Source organism: Crotalus tigris, unplaced genomic scaffold (genome assembly GCF_016545835.1).
Source record: "Crotalus tigris isolate CLP2741 ecotype Arizona unplaced genomic scaffold, ASM1654583v1 scf7180000019553.37968852642:3898890, whole genome shotgun sequence".
NCBI classification, from domain to species: Eukaryota; Metazoa; Chordata; class Lepidosauria; order Squamata; family Viperidae; genus Crotalus; species Crotalus tigris.
In genome coordinates, this window is record NW_024097591.1 from 3,437,627 (window position 1) to 3,455,682 (window position 18,056).

The 18,056-nt window shown below is 47.8% G+C and overlaps 1 protein-coding gene and 1 long non-coding RNA gene across 3 annotated transcripts; one reads left to right on the forward strand and one right to left on the reverse strand.

The window, feature by feature from the left end:
• Positions 1–792: 792 nt before the first annotated feature.
• Positions 793–5,269, reverse strand: LOC120317020. Of its 2 annotated transcripts, XR_005559118.1 has the most exons (4): positions 5,135–5,269; positions 2,553–3,587; positions 1,350–2,365; positions 793–1,151 (listed from the first exon to the last, which is right to left on the reverse strand). It is a non-coding gene; the product is annotated as an uncharacterized LOC120317020 (long non-coding RNA). The 2 variants fall into 2 exon arrangements; XR_005559117.1 differs by having other exon boundaries at positions 1,350–3,587.
• Positions 5,270–9,756: 4,487 nt separating this feature from the next.
• LOC120317138 (methanethiol oxidase-like) lies at positions 9,757–17,409 on the forward strand. The gene is made up of 12 exons (XM_039363476.1): positions 9,757–9,930; positions 11,490–11,567; positions 12,282–12,394; positions 13,774–13,959; positions 14,175–14,295; positions 14,561–14,743; positions 15,259–15,437; positions 15,922–16,000; positions 16,256–16,377; positions 16,636–16,728; positions 16,930–17,048; positions 17,211–17,409. The coding sequence occupies exons 1-12, from the start codon at positions 9,873–9,875 to the stop codon at positions 17,371–17,373; spliced, it is 1,494 nt and encodes a 497-aa protein (XP_039219410.1). The 5' UTR covers positions 9,757–9,872; the 3' UTR covers positions 17,374–17,409.
• Positions 17,410–18,056: the final 647 nt, after the last annotated feature.

Here is an 18,056-nt window from a genome sequence, read left to right on the forward strand (position 1 = left end):
GCATCAGCCCCCCAGCCTTGCCAGTTGCCCTCCCTCCCCTCCCAAGGCGCAAGAAGTCGCATCAACCCCCCAGCCCTTGCCAGTTGCCCGCCCTCCCCTCCCAAGGCGCAAGCAGTCGCATCAGCCCCCCCAGCCCTTGCCAGTTGCCCTCCCTCCCTCCCAAGGCGCAAGCAGTCGCATCAGCCCTTGCCATTTGCCCGCCCTCCCCTCCCAAGGCGCAAGCAGTCGCATCAGCCCCCCAGCCCTTGCCATTTGCCCTCCCTCTCCTCCCAAGGCGCAAGCAGTCGCATCAGCCCCCCAGCCCTTGCCAGTTGCCCTCCCTTCCTCCGCGCAGTCACATCAGCCCCCAGCCCTTGCCATTTGCCCGACCTCCCCTCCCCAGGCGCAAGCAGTCGCATCAGCCCCCCAGCCCTTGCCAGTTGCCCGCCCTCCCCTCCCAAGGCGCAAGCATTCCCAGCAGCCACACTGCCCTTGATGTTTCCCTGTGCGCCGCCCCGCCTCCCCTTGGTAGGCATAAACTGCTCTGGTCTTGCTACTCCTCTTTTGTTTGAGCTGTCTTTGTGAAGCCCCCTTGAGATGCCCCTCCCTCCATCGTTTTATTTCTGGTTCTAAGAACCATCGCCATGGCTAGAATTACACCAGGCAGAAAACTATAAAATCTATTATCAATCACTGGCCACACTGGTCATTTAAAAGGGCCAATGAGGTTTTATTTCTGGTTCTAAGAACCATTGCCATGGCTAAAATTACACCAGGCAGAAAATTATAAAATCTGTTACCAAGCACTGGCCACACTGGTCATTTAAAAGGGCCAATGAGGTTTTCTTTCTGGTTCAAAGAACCATCGCCAGGGCTAAAATTACGCCAGGCAGAAAACTATAAAATCTATAATCCATCAACAGCCATGGCTAGGATTAAATAGGGCCACTGAGGAGGATTTTTTGGTTCTAATAACCATTGCCATGGCTAAATCTACAGCAGGCAAGAATGCTCTAAAATCTATCATGTAAAGGTGAGTTGTGATTGACTTGGTGAAGGGGCATTCTTGATGGAGATCATATTCGTTCTTGCATTCGGTTCCTCCTTCTTCCTTCAACGCCGCAGGCTGACAGCTGAGTCTTCTGTCTTCTAAGGTGGTGTAGAGTACATGCCTTGGAGATAAAAAAAGACCTAACATTACTTCAGCTGCCATTGGAGTTTTACTTCTAAGAATGCACAGTATGCAGTGCTTACTATTACTTCAGTTGCAGGTGTTACCTACCTAGGAAGGACCATCCAGTAGTGGAAGACCACCCACCTTCCCTCCATATCCTAAAACTTTGAAAAATACAAGTCCCAGCTAAACTTACCTCACAACGTAGCAGGCCACATCACCGCCGAAGGTCTTGAGCTGGAGACATTTTCATCCTCTCTTCTTTCTTCTTCGTTCTTTTCCTTCTTCCTCTGCCCATGTCCCTTTCAAGGAACATTGGCACCAGGTGCGCAATTGTTCCTCCACTCAATCTCAGAGATTCAAAAACTACAAAATCTTCTATAGATCAACGGCCACACCTAGCATTAAATAGGGCCGTTGAGGTTCTCTTTCTGGTTCTAAGAACCATTGCCAGGGCTAGAATTATGCCAGGCAGAAAACTATAAAATCTATTATCAATCACTGGCCACATACTGGTCATTTAAAGGGGCCAATGCGGTTTTCTTTCTGGTTCTAAGAACCATCGCCAGGGCTAGAATTATGCCAGGCAGAAAATTATAAAATCTATTATCAATCACTGGCCACATACTGGTCATTTAAAAGGGCCAGTGAAGTTTTATTTCTGGTTCTAAGAACATTGCCAGGGCTAAAATTACGCCAGGCAGAAAACTATAAAATCTATTACCAATCACTGGCCACATACTGGTCATTTAAAGGGGCCAATGAGGTTTTCTTTCTGGTTCTAAGAACCATCGCCAGGGCTAAATTTATGCCAGGCAGAAAATTATAAAATCTGTTACCAAGCACTGGCCACACACTGGTCATTTAAAAAAGCCAGTGAAGTTTTCTTTCTGGTTCTAAGAACCATTGCCAGGGCTAAAACTATGCCAGGCAGAAAACTATAAAATCTATAATCCATCAACAGCCATGGCTAGGATTAAATAGGGCCACTGAGGAGGTTTTTTTGGTTCTAATAACCATTGCCATGGCTAAATTTACAGCAGGCAAGAATGCTCTAAAATCTATCATGTAAAGGTGAGTTGTGATTGACTTGGTGAAGGGGCATTCTTGATGGAGATCATATTCATTTTTGATGGAGATCATATTCATTCTTGCGTTCCATTCCTTCTTTTTCCATCAATGCTGCAGGCTGACAGCTGAGTCTTCTGTCTTCTAAGGTGGTGTAGAGTTAACCAAAACCTAACATTACTTCAGCTGCCATTGGAGTTTTACTCCTAAGAATGCACAGTACGCAGTGCTCACTATTAGCTCAGTTGCAGATGTTACCTACTTAGGAAGGACCATCCACTTCCCTCCATACCCCAAAACTCTGAAGAATATAAGACTCGGCTAAACTTACCTCACAGCGTAGGAGGCCACATCACAGCCGAAAGACTTGAGCTGGAGACATTTTCATGCTCTCTACTTTCTTCTTTCTTCTTCTGCTTTTTCCTCAGTCGTGCCCAGCAAGCGTTGTCTCTTTCGAGGCACTTTTGGCAGAGATGTGCAATTCTTCCCCCACTCAGTCTGCAAAGCTAAAAAACCCTAACCTCCACGGCCATAGCTAATATGGCCGTTGAGGTTTTATTTCAGGTTCTAAAAACCATCGCCATGGCAAGAAAACAATACCGCAATCAAGGAACGGTCAAAGAAGCTAACAACAAATAGCACAACAAAGGACCTCCAAGACCATTTTCAACAACACTGAAAGAAGCTACTTGAACATAAACTGACAGCAAACCACACTCTCTTCTACTAGCACTGATGATGTTCTCTAGTTTGCTAATGAAACGTCTACAAGAAAACCACCAAGCTCAGAGAGCACCAAGGACGCCTTATTTCTAGTGTGAGGCGATTGCAAAGGATTGCCTTCCAGTTTGAGTCTCACTGAGGGGGTCCTCAGGCATTGGAGGAGTGGACCCTGTTCACTCGACCAGTGTGATTCGCCCTCAGTGCGTGCTCAGGGACTGAAAGGGTCACCCAGCCCCACCCCAGAAAGGACTTCCAGTGTGAGTCCCCCACAGTGTTTGCTCAGGGATTCAATGAGACAGGTAGCAGTTTGCTTCCCCGGCTCATTCAGTGTGAGTGTCACAGAGTGGAAGCTCAGGGACCGAAAGACCTCCACCAAGGGGGGCATCACCAAAATCGCCATGTCTGGGGGTATGTGGGATGCTCCTGGGACCCTGTCTAATTCTAAGAACCGCAGCTAATAGCTAAAATTGTGACAGCTCAGAATTTCTTTTTACTATTGATACTTTGTAAACAATTTTTGCAGGAATAAACATGTTGCAAACAGTTATCTGCCAGGCTATCCACACTTTCATGATATACTGGAGAATGAATTAAACCATCTCTTACTGTTGATGTCTTCTTCGTCGTCTATATGGATTCATGCCTTTGAAATTAAAAAAAAAAAATCAACATCACCAAATGACCAGCTTATGTCCAGAGACTAGAAAAACAATCAATCAAAGGGGATTTTTGTGTTTGATCCTATGAGTGAAAGAAGACAATATACAATGAATTGAAACATTGTCCCCTTGAGAATTCTTCAGACCATGCAATTAGTGGTCTTTTACATGTTTTGCTTCATTTAAGGACTTGAGCCTTGACTAAAATTTTCTCAGGTCCCAAGAGTTGACTTGGGAGAAAATAAGAGCAACTCCAAGTACTGAAGCAATTTCCTGAGAGTTAAGCCAGGTCCTGGGCCTGAAGTAATTTTAGTTAACTTTCACCTTTACTTACTTGAAATACTTTTTAGCCTGCAAGGACATGGCTAAGATTTTTTTTCAGACTTTACCCCCAAGCTAATTTTAACTCTTATTCCCTGTGGTGGTTTGGGTCCCTTTTAAAAGGGCAAAATAATAATAAAGTTAGAAGGGACCTTGGAGGTCATCTAGTCCAACCCCCTGCTCAGGCAGGAAACCCTATACCATTTCAGACAAATGGCTGCCCAGGTTGAGATTATCTCAGGTTCCACTAATATTTTACTCTAAGAACCTGAGCCTTGGCTAAAATTACTTCAGGCCTCCAGAATTGACTTTATTTCAAGAAAATAAGTCCAATCCCCTGACCTGAAGTAATTTTAGTTAACTTTTTTGTTTAGTTACTTCAAGTAGCTAGTCCCCTACATATTTTGCTTCTTTTAAGGACCTGAGCCCACTAAAGTTACCTTAAATCCCAAGAAATCACTTTATTCCTGAGAGCAAGGTCAGCTCCTGAGTAATTTTATCTTTACCTTTAAAAGTATTTTTAATTCTGACTTACCTATGGGGGCTTGGTCCTTCTAAAAGGACACGGCTGAGATTAGCTCAGGTTCCACCAACATTTTAAAATGTGCACCTTGGCTAAAATTACCTGAAGAATTCTTCAAGAGCTGACTTTATTTCAAGAAAGGCAACTCCAGGGACGGAAGCCATTTTCCCTTTCAGCTAATTTTAATGCTTGTTCACCTGTGGTCATTTAGCCCTTTTAACTGCACCTGCCTAAAATTGGCTCAGCTTTCTGCAATGGCTAAGATTATCTCAGACTTTACTCCCAAGCTAATTTTCACTCTTATTCACCCGTGGTGGTTTGGTCCTTTTTTTTTTTCTAAAAGGACATGGCTGAAATTACCTCAGGGTCCACCCAACTTTTAAGAAGTTGGGCTCTGGCTAGAATGACTTCAAGGCACCGCGCTTTGCGTTATTCCCCGAGGGAAAGACGGAGAATAAGTACCGTCTTTAGTGACCTGTGGTATTGGCGTCCTTTGAGTGAAGCCCCCTTGAGGTATCACCTCAGCCCCCCCCCCCTCCTGGCGTTTTACTCCAAAGAAGACACGCCGCGCTTAAAGCGACCCCGGGGGCTATCCTGACTCCCCGAGAGCAATAAGCTCTTCATTCGCTCAAGGACTCGCGCCCCCCTCAGGCCCCTCACAGCTGGAAAAGCCCCCGCTAGAATTACCTCAAAAGCTCAAAAGGCCCTGCCCGGCCTCGAGCTCGAGGGCTTGGGCCGCGGGAGCGCCGGAGAGAGGCATTTGAGCCCCCCGGCGCCCCGCAGCAGCCACCCTTTCGGGCACCGAGGGACGCGGGAGCGGCGTCTGCGCTCGCTCCGCTTTTTGCCCTCAGGCTGAGGAGCCCGCCGACTTTTTAAACGTCCCCGCCTCTCGGCGCGAGGAGAGGCCGCTCAGCCAATCCGAGGGACGCGTTTTCGGAGCAGCCAATGGCGGGCGTGATGGGCGTCCAGAAAGGTGGCCCCAGGGCGCTGGGCGGGAAGGGCGCGCGCTCGTTCGCGCGCAAGCACAGGTGCGATCGCTCGGCTGGTTCCCAGGCTCGCGGGGCGGTTGCCGTGGAGACGGCCGTGGAGCGCGGGAAGGCTCATCACGGCCAGGTGGGCTTCGGCCGCACAGGTGAAGGCGATTAGGCGGCTGCCAGGCTGGGGGTGCGTGTGCGTGCAATGCCTTCTTCTCAAGGCTTCGCCCCGCCTCCTAGGGGACCCTTGGACTACAAACCCCATCCGCCAGGCAGCCAACGGGTCTCCCCTTGTGCACGGGGGGCCCCAGTTTTTAAAACATCCCCAACATTTTTGCAGCAGTGCTTTTTAGGATTGAGAGATCCCGAGGGTGACTTTGGGCTTCTGATGAGGAATGCTTTGGATTGCAAGTCCCATCAGCCACCTCCGGGGTGGGGGGGTGTTGATAGGGATGGTCCCTTCTTGCAACAGAGCTTTTTTTTTTTTTTGCTCCTGTTGAGCAGGTTTCCCCCCTGCTTAAAATGCTCAGTTTTTACAAAAAAAATCTGAAAATGTAATACATACCAAAAATAATAAAAATGAAATTATGGTTATATGTACAGTATATATGAAATACTTTGGACTACAGGTCCCATTAGCCAGCCTTGTGTGTGTGTGTGTGTGTGTGTGTGTGTGTGTGTGTGATGGGGATTGTTTCTCTTGCAACAGATTGCCCTTCTGGTTGGTGGGTCATCCCCTCCACCTAACATTTAAAGCTCTTTTTCTGTTTTTTTGCTTGCATCTTCTCCATCCTGTCACAATCTTGCCAGGCAGCCCTTGGTTTTATTTTAATTTGTTATTATTTTCAGTCTTTTTCTTTTAAGAAAAAACAACCCAGGACTGATTTGCTTTGCTTTGCTTTGTTTTGCTTTTCTAGGGATTCTGCTAACATGTTATAATAGAGTCTCTGATACAAAGTGTCTTGCCCAGTGAAAGAAATGGACTCAAATTTGAAACTATTTCTTCCTTTTTCTATTATTGGAACTCTTCCCAGCCACAGTTAAATGTTTTCAAAAGAAGCCCGATACATTTATATCCCGATCATAAGGATTTTAATAACTTTTAATGAGACCCCTCTCCACATTGTCCACCCTGCTGCGCCCTCCAGATAGGGGCCTATATACCATTTCAGAGAAATGTCTATGGAGATTCTCAGTCATCCAGGACATGGTTGTCCCAAAGGTGGTTTTTCAACAGGCAACTGGACTTCCTTGTTTTTCCTTGAAGACGTTTCACCTCTTCAGCTCTGACTAGATCAGTGGTTCTCAACCTGTGGGTCGGGACCACATTTGGGGTCGAACGACCATTTCACGGGGGTCGCCAAACAACGCAGTCCGCCATTTTTTTCCCCCTTGTCCTTAGCTGTGCTACTCCCTTTTATTCTATTGGCTTTTGAAAGCCAATAGAATAGACTCTCTTGAATAGAGTCTAATTCTATTGGCTTTCAAAAGCCAATAGGAATTGTCCAGGCTGTCTCTGCTCTGCTGAGCCCGCCAAAAGTCCCAGTCTGCAAACAGTGCTGCACCAGTTGAGTAGTCCTCGACTTACGATCGGTTGAGTAGTCCTCGACTTACGACCGGTTGGGGGGTCGCGGCATTAAAAAGGTTGAGAACCACTGGACTAGATGATGTGGAATGGAAGCATATATGTTCCTTGCAGACAGATGGTCATTTACATTCTTTTAGAGCAGGGGCCTAATTCTGGGAGTTGAAGTCCACAAGTCATAAAAGGGCCAAGTTTGAAGACCCCTGTTTTAGAGAGTAATAGTAATAGTAGTAAAGTTGGAAGGGACCTTGGAGGTCATCTAGTCCAACCCCCTGCTCGGGCAGGAAACCCTACACCATTTCGGACAAATGGCTGTCCAGTCTCTTCTTAAAAACTTCCAGTGTTGGAGCATTTACTGCTTCTGGAGGCAAGCTGTTCCACTGATTAATTGTTCTCACTTTCAGGAAGTTTCTATTTAGTTCTAGGTTGCTTCTCTCCTTGATTAGTTTCCACCCGTTGCTTCTTGTCCTGCCTTCAGGTGCTTTGGAAAATAGCTTAATTCCCTCTTCTTTATGGCAGCCCCTGAGATATTGGAATACTGCTATCTATGTCCTCAGGATCACCTGAGTGATGCAAATGGGTGTGGAGCCTTCTTTCAGCAGTTCCTGCTCCACTCCAGCCCCCCTAATCATCTTTGTTGCTCTTCTCTGCACTCTTTCCAGAGTCTCAACATCTTTTTTACATTGTGGTGACCAGAACTGGGTGCAATATTCCAAGTTTAATTTTATCATTCTCTCTTCTTGGACCTACTTTACCAATCTCTCTGCACAAGGTGTCCATCTTGTGACATATACCACACGAAGCGGCATATAAGTCTAAGTGCTATTACTAGTGCTACTGCTGTCTCTTTTGTTCTTCTCTCAAAGGGTGGCTGCATCTGCTTACAAAACGCATTTCTGAAACTGGGTCTGGGGGGGGGTCAAAGTACAAGGTTGGTTCCTCAAGCAAGACAGGAATTCTCTCAGATAAGGAGCCTAAATTTCAATCCACCGGAATCGCGTGGAGACATCTGCCTGCTTTTGCTGGCTGTGCTCCAATTAACCGTGCTTGTTCCAATCCAAGACGCCAGCCATCAAAAAACCAGGGCACTGCTCGTTTTGATGAAGTTTTCTTCCCATCGAAGTGTATTTTTAAGTTAGAAAGGGTCATCTCTTCACTTGGCTGAATGTCCACATCTGGGGGTGGAAGAGCTCCCCCCAAAAGCTAATTCAGCACTATGGTTAAGGTACTGGGTTACACTCTGAAGTGGGGTTTAATGATTGTTAACGTGTGAACTGAATAAAATATTATCCCAACAGGCTGTCAAGCAAATGGTTGCATCCACTCTCCTGTTTAGATTTCGACCTTGCAGGGTAGAGTCTTTCCATTGTAGTTGCAGCAGAGATGCTCAGTCAGGTAAAATCAATCTCTAATAATCCCAAGCAGCACAGACCGGAGGCAGAGGCAAAGCCTAGCCAGAATAGAACTAATAATCTACAGCTGTGGGGAATGAGGATACCGAATGGAAACGCTGAGCTCCTGAAAAGAAGCCAAACCACAAGGCAGATCTCCAGTTTTCTCAGTTTCATGCCCTCGCGGTGCTTTTCTTGACTTTCTGGAACAGCAAGTCTCTCGGTTGGGTTTCCTTTCCCCTCTTTTCATCAATGCAAAAAGTGCTATTATTTCAAAATGCACTGATAAGATGAAAGGTAAGTAAATATGAGCCGAGGTGGCGCAGCAGTTAGAGTGCAGTACTGCAGGCCACTTTAGCTGACTGTGTTCAGCAGGTCAGTGGTTCAAATCTCACCGGCTCAAGGTTGACTCAGCCTTCCATCCTTCTGAGGTAGGTAAAATGAGGACCCAGATTGTTGGGGGCAATGTAAATATATATACACATTGCTTACTGGTGTACACCGCTTAGAGAGTGCTTGCACTTAAAGCGGTATATAAGTCTCATAAATAAATAAAATAAATAAATAAAATCTGGGCTGAGGCTTGATCCACCATGTTTGCTGGACCCAAATTCTTGGGGACTTGGAGACGAAACCACCAATTCTAGCTTCTCAAGACTAGAAAGCAACTCAAAAACCTTTCCTTTACTCCGAGGGGCGGATAATGTGCAGGCAAGGCCTCCGTTCTTTTCGGGAAACCCTCCAAATCTCCCCACTCAATTGGGCTTTTCAAACCTCAGTGCTCGTCACCTGAACCTCACGTGAAAAATACTAAACACACCTTCACATCTGCCTGGAAAGATGTTTCACCAGAATAGTGTGCTGTTGGGTTGCTAGGCAAAGGGAAAATGGAGTGGAGAAATCCATTTTTCTGTCTCTGATTGAGGGTACAGGGACTGCACAGACCACATCCACTTGCAGACTTAATACGTGTGTGAACATCTGGATTCAAGGACATGATGGGATCTCAGAACTTGCATGCACAACCCAGCAGAGGTCTCTTTCGCGGTGGTTTAACACCTTGCCAATAGGCTATTCTCAATGTGCCCCAAATTGCATTCACCTTTTGAATCAGCAAAGTTGGGGAAGCCAGAAAGCCAGAAGGGATTATAGGGCTTCAGATAAGAATCAGATCAGATGTAATTAAAAAGCTGTGAGAAGAACTTGAAAGCAGATGTGGTGGGACCTCGTGCTATGAAGAGCCCCACAAGGTGTGGAATCTGGTGGGAGATGGAGGGAGGGGGGAGGGAGGGGGCTGGTTTGGCCCTCTGGGGTTTCAGGAATCAGCTCTTTCTTTAATGAGTTCCTTCCGGAGACCACGCCTTCTGCGCACACCTTCTGTGGCAAGACTCACCGCGGCTTTATAAACCGCCTGCAAACACCTGGGGAACCTCAGGTGTCTGAGTCCAGGCACAGCAGAAGAGAGAGCGGGGAAAATGTCCAAGCATCAAACAAAGGATGCTCAGGAGGATATTCCACAGATGCCAAGCAAAGGTAGGAAGTCATCCTTTCTCTCGCCTCCCAGACCGCTGACTTGTCCCTCAAGGCGGCCTGTCCTCGGCCTTCCTTAAAAGACCCACCTCACCCTTGCCAAGGTGGGGTTACACCCCACAGGTGTTAAGAATAAAGGAGTTGGAAGGGACCTCCGAGGTCCTCTAGTCCAGCCCCCTGTTTCAGCAGGAGATCGGATGCCATTCCAGACAGACGGTTGTCCAATCTCTTCTTAAAAACCTCCAATGATGGAACCCCCAGAATTTCTGGAGGCAAAACATTCCTCTGATGAGTTGATCTGGGATTATAAAATAACAGAATGCCAGAGTTAAAAGGGACCTCGGACATGAGCTTGAGCCTAGCATGGCATGCAAGGAAACCCGACCAGGAGGGAGAAGGAAAAACACAGGGTTTGTTATTTCTTAGGTTCCAGATCTGTTTAAAGTGTTCTTTCTCGTAAGTAGGAGGGAAGCAAATTCCCAACAATGAATTTGCTTCAAGCTAATGAGGAGGGCCACACTGGTTTATGAGAGGAGAACAAGGGGAGCTTGCCAGGGGTCAGCCCTGGGGAAGGGTGTCCACCTTTCTGAAATGTATTTTTGTCGATAGTCGTGAGGCAAATTATTTGACTGCTTCCTGATTGGTGTGTCTTATATCCTGTCCTAGAAACGTAATTGATGAAGAGTAATATGAAAACTGGTGGCTTATTTTCCTCCTATTAATTAATTAGCAACTGAAAGGAAGGGGTGTGGAAAGAAGGAAGACATGCATTATAGGAGCTGGCGAATGGTACTGACAGCCAGGTCAAAAATATAGTCACCTTACGTATGACTTACTGCCAAGGCCGTCCCGGCTTCTTCCTTTTAGCATTCGAGCAGAGTGTGGTTTGCCACACCAGCATCAACAGTCGAGAAGGAATATCACGCACGCAATCAGAGACATGAGTTGCCACAGCAGAACAATTAATTCACAAGCAGGGATGAGCAATGAATTAGATCGCAGGCTTATCACGGCATCGAAATAAATGGGGGAAACAAAACAGCCAAATCAGAAGAGATAATGAGCTGCTGTTTTGTTTCTGCTAAGCCTTTAATTTCATGTTTTGATGAGTTGATACCTTTGCCCTCCTTAAGGTGCTTCACTCACAGGAAGTCCTCCCCTACTTCTCTGGCTGGGCCCGTGCAGCCTTACCAGGTAGATCAGGTGGGAAACCCAAACAGATAAGGTGATTCCACCGTATTGTGAAGCTCCATTCACAGAATCTTGCTGGTCTGAAAGGACCAATCTCTCTTCTTCATAGTCTGGGAATTTGGGGAAGGTCCCTTTTGGGACTCTTACTTCATCCTTTATACAGCCATCTCTTATCTGGCTGTGACCCAAGCAGTCTCTCCTCCCCACATACCAGCTGAGGGTCAACTGCAGGGAAGTTGAGCCATGCCAAGGGGCAGTAGGAAGATATTTTGGCTCAAAAAAACGTCCAGTTTCTTCTGATCAGTCCCACCAGGGATGTTCTTCTCTTTCCTGATGCCAAGTTGCTAAACTATTCTTCTTTCTTCCTAAAGAAGAAGGAGGAGGAGGAGGAGGTGAAGGATGTGGCTGTCAGGGTCCTGGATATCCAACACCCTTGGATGCCATGAATGGTAAGCATGAGTGATCCTCTTTCCTTCTGGATGCCAGGGCAGGGCAGCTGAGGTTGGGACCAGACAGAGCCACAGAGATGAAGGATGGGTTCACACTTCATATTAAACTACTCATTTGGACCATGGTGTGTGGAACAAGCTCAACATGGGTGTTGAGCCATTGGTATTGGGACTCTTGACCAACAATCCATGCGCTCCAGTCCCACAGATCCAGGAAGTGACTCAGAGTACCATGGATTGGCCACTACCGGTCAATGCGCTCAGCCTGGCCTGATGCAAATAACAGAACAACAGAATCAGAGAGTTGGAAGGGACCTTGGAGGTCATGTAGTCCAACCCCCTGCTCAGGCAGGAAACTCTATCCCTTTTCAGACAAATGGCTGTCCAGTCTCTTCTTAAAACCTTCTAGTGTTGGAGCACCCACAACTTCTGGAGGCAGGTTGTTCCACTGGTTAATTGTTCTAACTGTCAGGAAAAATCCCATAGCTATTTCTGCACAGCTCGCTCAGCTCGGTTTGCGTGAACCTAGTTAGGATTTTGTATTACTGCAGGTCCTTGAAAAGCCTTCTGTTCTGATTCAGTCTCTGCCACGGTTAATCCAGTAACCCAGTTTAACAGGGTGAGGGAATGCAAGTCTAGCAAACTGCAGCTCAGATAGAACCATTTTAAGATTCAGATGCAGGATTCTAAACTGAGGGTTTTTCTTCTCCTTAGGCCCCCGAGAGAAGCTGATCTATGTGCCTTGCATCTTAACTGGCACAGGGGCCCAGAAGCCTGATTATCTCGCCACGGTGGATGTGGATCCTGAATCTTCCAATTACTGCCAAGTACGAGATTACTTTGTTCTTTGCAATGATATTGTGAACGCTTGTTCGTTTTCCTTTTCCTTGGGCTTCTCTTTAACACAACTCTTGTTTGGTGGCTGGGGTGGAAGTGGAGTAAGGCCACATCAAACTCATCAGGTTAAACTGTGGTTAGTTTTAACCAGAGTTTATTGATCAAGCCAATGGGTCCTGGGTTTCACGGCACACTAATCCAGAACAAAGGAATTGTGGTGTAGGACAGTGTTCCTAGTGAACACTTGTTAAAGAGAAGCTAAGGGTGGCGAACATCCTTTAAAGCAGGGGTGGGGGATGATGCTGGCTCAGGAATTCTGGGAGTTGAAGTCCACCAGTCATAAAAGGGCCATTGCTCCCCGCCTCTGCTTTAAAGGTGGAAGCAAGAAGCTTTATGCTCTCCTTGGTAGGCGCAGATATGAGGAGAGCGGAAGTCAAGTCATTTCAAACCGAGGCCTCAAATTCTCTTCCCTGAACTGCCAGACTTTGGTTGAAAGAGAAGCCGTTGCTTTAGAATGCATAACCATTACTTCAACATGAAGCATTATTTATACACCAGGTGGCAGACCTAAAACAGGACTCCGTTTATGAAACTGCCCAAAAAACTTAACATTTGCCCAACATGTTCAGACACATTGTCAGCTTCTGAAACACTTTTTGCTAATTGCTAGAATCAAGATATCAAGACCTGGGAATAATTAAGTTAAATAAATTAAGAGTGTCCTTTGTTCTAAGCCCAGCAGAGCTCAGCAGCTTTCGGCTTCTGGACTGGTTCAGGACGCTCTGTTTGTCTGTCTCCTGATTGTCCCGAGGCGGATCTGCTTTTTTGTGTCAGCAGAGTCCTAGCCTAGATCCACACAGGTACAGACGCTCTAACTGGACGCAGCTGAGGCTGAACCCTCGTGATAGACCTTCAGAAAGCCTGAAGGCTGGAGAGGATCATTAGCTGATACCACAGACACCTATGCTGCAATGCCCTGGGTTTGCTCGCAATCACGACAGAAGCAGCGATGCTCGGATGCTGGATCTGGCATCCAGACATGCAGGGAGAGTCCTTCCTTGTCCCAATGGGTGTCTGCAGCTCCCGATGCCAAGGCTTGGAATGGTGGAGCACCGTTGTGCAGAGGGCGCATGAAAGACGGGGAAGGGAAGGACCAGGCTGGGTGTTTTAAGGGACGCCAGTCCTGTTGGTGAGGTTCCACTCGCCAACTGGAAGAGGGAGAACAAAATTCTATTCTGCAAGCGGCGTCCGGCATCCAAAGACACGCACAAATCACGAACTTTTTGGAATCCAACAGAGATGCACGACTCCAGGCCAAGAGATAAATAACACGTTTATTTTCTGCCCCCTCCCTTCCTTTCTCTACCAGATTATTCACCGGCTGCAAATGCCGTATATTAACGATGAGCTTCACCACACTGGCTGGAACGCTTGCAGCAGCTGCTTCGGAGACACCACCAAGAAACGCAACCGGCTGGTGCTTCCCTGCCTCAACACTTCACGGATTTATGTTGTGGATACCGGGACTGACCCCCAAGCTCCCTCCCTGTTTAAAGTAGGCCCCCCAAAAAATGCACACCCCAAGAGGGCGCAATCCAGGGAAATGGGTTGCAAAGGGCTCTCAAAGGACCTTGAAGTGGGTTAAAGCCGAAGGGATTTTATACTGAGCGTCACTCATCCCTTGACCTGGCCTTTGTAAGAGATTGAAGCCAAAATCCCCCCCCCCAGTCCTTGACCAATGTCTCCCCTTGCCTTCCCCGACTCTGGCAGGTGATTGAGCCCAGAGAGGTCTTCTGTAAAACCAACCTGGCTACATTACACACCTCACACTGTCTGGGCAGCGGAGAAGTCATGATCAGCTCCATTGGGGACCTATATGGCAATGGAAAAGGTACCGCCGGGCAGATTGGTTTTCCAAAAAGGGGGTCCAGTGCTGTAAGAGCAAGGGGTGACTCGGAAGGTGTTGGGAGGGAAACCTGTCACACGGACTCCTCCGAAATGCGGAAATTTGAGCCCTGGGCTCTCTTCCAGGCTGCTGCCACCTCTTAGACATCTCCGAGGGGGGGGAAAGCCTTTTCAACCAACCCTTCCTGCGAGTCACCTACCTCTGTCTGAATTCATTTGCATTCTGCCCCACCCCCACCCCCAAATCGCAGGTGGATTTGTCCTTGTGGATGCGGAAACCTGGGAAGTGAAGGGCACCTGGAACTGCCCCGGGGACGAGGCTCCGCAAGGATACGACTTCTGGTATCAACCCAGGCATAATGTCTTAATCAGCACGGAATGGGGTGCCCCCAAATACTTTGCGGATGGGTTCAACCCTGAAGATCTGAAGAAAGGTGAGATGACAGAACACTGTCATCGGGATCCAAAATTCGGGGGGGGGGGCTGGACTCTCAGCTTAAAGAAGGCTCCAAGAGGTCTTGAGGAAAGTTGGCACCGAGGGGGTGTTGGTGGCCATCTAGCCCAACCCTCTTGTCCAGCTAGCCTTTCTCCAAGAGGTGGCACTTCAGCTGCTGTTTGGAGGCCTCCCAACATGAGAAAGCCCATGAGAAAGCATGTTTGGCTGAGGAATTCTGGGAGTTGAAGTCCACAAGTCATAAAGTGGCTAAGGTTGGGGACCCCTGCTCTAAGGAACTGCTGGGTACCCTCTAGCACAGTGTTTCCCAAACTTGACAATTTTAAGGCATGAGGACTTCAACTCCCAGAATTCCACAGCCAACGCTGGCTGTGGAATTCTGGGAGTTGAAGTCCACATGCCTTAAAATTGTCAAGTTTGGGAAACACTGCTCTAGCAGGAAGCATTCCTACGGATCAGAAGACGTTGAACCGATTCTTCTCCTTTCCTCCACAGACCGCTATGGCCGCCGATTGAATGTGTGGGACTGGACCACCCACTGCCTTCTCCAGTCCATTGATGTGGGGGAAGATTCTGCCCCACTGGAGATCCGCTTCCTGCACAACCCAGACGCCGCGCACGGCTTTGTGGGCTGCACCTTAGAGAGCTCCATACACCATTTTTTCAAGAAAGAGGTAGGGGGAAAAACACAATTTCTTTCTCCTTTGCCCCCTCTTCCCGCCCGAAACAACTGGCGACTGAGGCTTCAGCTGAGAATAAAATACAGAACGATTGGTTAAAATGCACCATGGCCAACAAAACGTTATGCTATAATTAGTATACCATTATCACAAGAAGGAGATCTTGACACACAGGAACCTGAAGGTAGAACTGCCTTATTATGGTTCGTCTTGCTTCTACGGTAGAAAAACCACGATAGTTTTTGCTGAAGAACAGAGCCGGAAGGCCCAGAGGCCTGGCAAGAGATTGGAAAGAATTACGACAGAATTGGGATAAAATTCGGTATCGGCAAACCATAGAAATATTTCAAATCTCACTGAGAACAGGTCTTCAGATTAGAAGGCAGATATGGGTAGGAAGCGAAGGAGAGGCTGCAGATTGGTTGACATGGGAGAGCTTTGCACTACCCAACCAGCTAACTTCTTGTGTCTATTGCAGGACGGGTCATGGACAGCGGAGAAGGTCATCCAGATTCCAAGCAAGGTGGTCACCGGGTGGTTCTTCTCTGAAATGCCGTGTAAGTAAATAAAGTCCAGGAGGGCTTCTGCTCTCATGCTTCTGTCTCAGCCCTAGAGCTCTGGAGTTCGCACCTTCTGTTCCCAAATTAAGGATGGTTAGAATCTTTGGAGAATGGGCCAAGTACTCCAGGAACTGAGAGAAGTCCACGTATTTTGGAGAAGGACGGTTTGTGAAAAACTTGTCCGTGCCGGGATATTCAGGTAATCGAATTCTCTTCCTGACTTTATTCCTGGCCACCTTCTCTTTCCTCCAGCGTTCCTCGCAGACTTCCTTATTTCACTGGATGACCGCTTCATCTACCTGAGCAACTGGCTTCACGGTGATGTCCGACAGTACGACATCACCGACCCCCACTGCCCTCGGCTGGTGGGCCAGGTGAGCTCCTTCCCATCCAAAGGCCCGGAAATCCCGGGTTCCTTACTTAGGATCCTTGCAGGCGTTGCTTCTTTCCACCCTTGGAACCAGGATGTTGGGTTAAGCAGAAAGCTCATCCGGGTCTCCTGCATTAGCACCTGGCAGAAGATCACCCACTTCCAAGTACTGCCGTTTGGGCAGAGAAAAACTGCAGCTTGGGGAAGGGGGGGGGGACTGTCCTTCGGCCTGAACTGACCCTAACCCCTTTGGTTCCTGCAGGTGTTTGTAGGAGGCAACATCTACAAAGGCGGGGTTGTGACTGTGATTCAGGATGACGAGCTCGAATGCCAACCAGATCCGTTCATGCTCCAGGTGAGCCTCTCTTTTCTCAGAGGGATTCCGGGTTCGAGACACTTGCAGGAAACGTGCTGGGCATAAATGGACAGCGTGGATTCTTCCTTCTCGTGGGACACATTGAAATGCTTTCCTGTGGCAAAGGAGAGTAAAGAGCCATAGGTACCCCTTTATGGAACGCCTACATTTCTTGACCACTCCTCGCTTTTTTCACCTCAGGGGAGGAGAGTCTACGGGGGACCCCAAATGCTGCAGCTCAGCTTGGATGGAAAGAGGCTTTATGTCACCAACAGTTTCTACACACCGTGGGACAAGCAGTTTTACCCACAATTGGTCAGGTAGGGTCATCTTGACAGCTGAAGAAAATTCAGAGCAAAGTTGCCCCGGGTGGGGGGAGTTGTTCTCCTTCTCCTTGGGTTACACCTCAAATCCACCCTATTTTTAAGCCCCCCTTGCTCAGATAACCCACTTTCTACCCCTGGATTCTTCTTCCTTTGCAGGGAAGGGTCAGTCATGCTCCAGATTGATGTGGACACCGAGAACGGGGGCCTCTTTGTGAACCCAGACTTCCTGGTGGATTTTGGGAATGAGCCCTGGGGCCCCGCTCGTACACACGAAATGCGTTACCCGGGAGGAGATTGTACCTCGGACATCTGGATCTGAGAACCTCCTCCAAGCCCACCCTACGCTAAGCTAGCATTTGGGGGGGCAGGAAGTGTGGCAGGGAGCAGCTCAAAACCAGAGTGGTGTTTGTAGCTTAATCCCGTTGCACCGATTTCCACACTTTCACTTACTCAGTGTGCTCAGTCAGGAAATACGCTTGCTTGCTCTTCCTTCAGTCGATAGTGCAGACCTAAAGGACTCACTGGTTTCTCCATCGCTTTTGTCTCCTCGCTTAGCTGCAGGTGCTACGAGCTCAGTTCTGTTCAGAGGCAAGTTCCTCTACATTCCGTTGTCCAGGTGCAAAACTCTAGCCGGGGTTGATGCCTTTCAAAGCACTTTGCTTCGTCATGACACTACAGACGTTTGCAAGTCAGTCTTCTGGTGCAATTCTTGCAAATTGTTGGGGAGCCAATTAAACCCCTTCTGGCAGTTCTAGAAAGACGCGAACGGAGGAAATAAAATTCTCATTGTAATAAAAAGTTTTCTTGGTAGTACAGACTCTTTATTTCAAGTGGAGAGTGCTAATAGGTTGACCCCCATGGCCCTCAAACAGGAACACATCTTCTACCTGGAAACTCGTTGCTAGTATTGTGTGCAAATTCACAGCCGTCGCCTAAAAAAATTCACTGCAGTGCTTTGAGAGGGATCTATCGTAGTTGCAGCTTTGCAGAAGAGCATCTGCA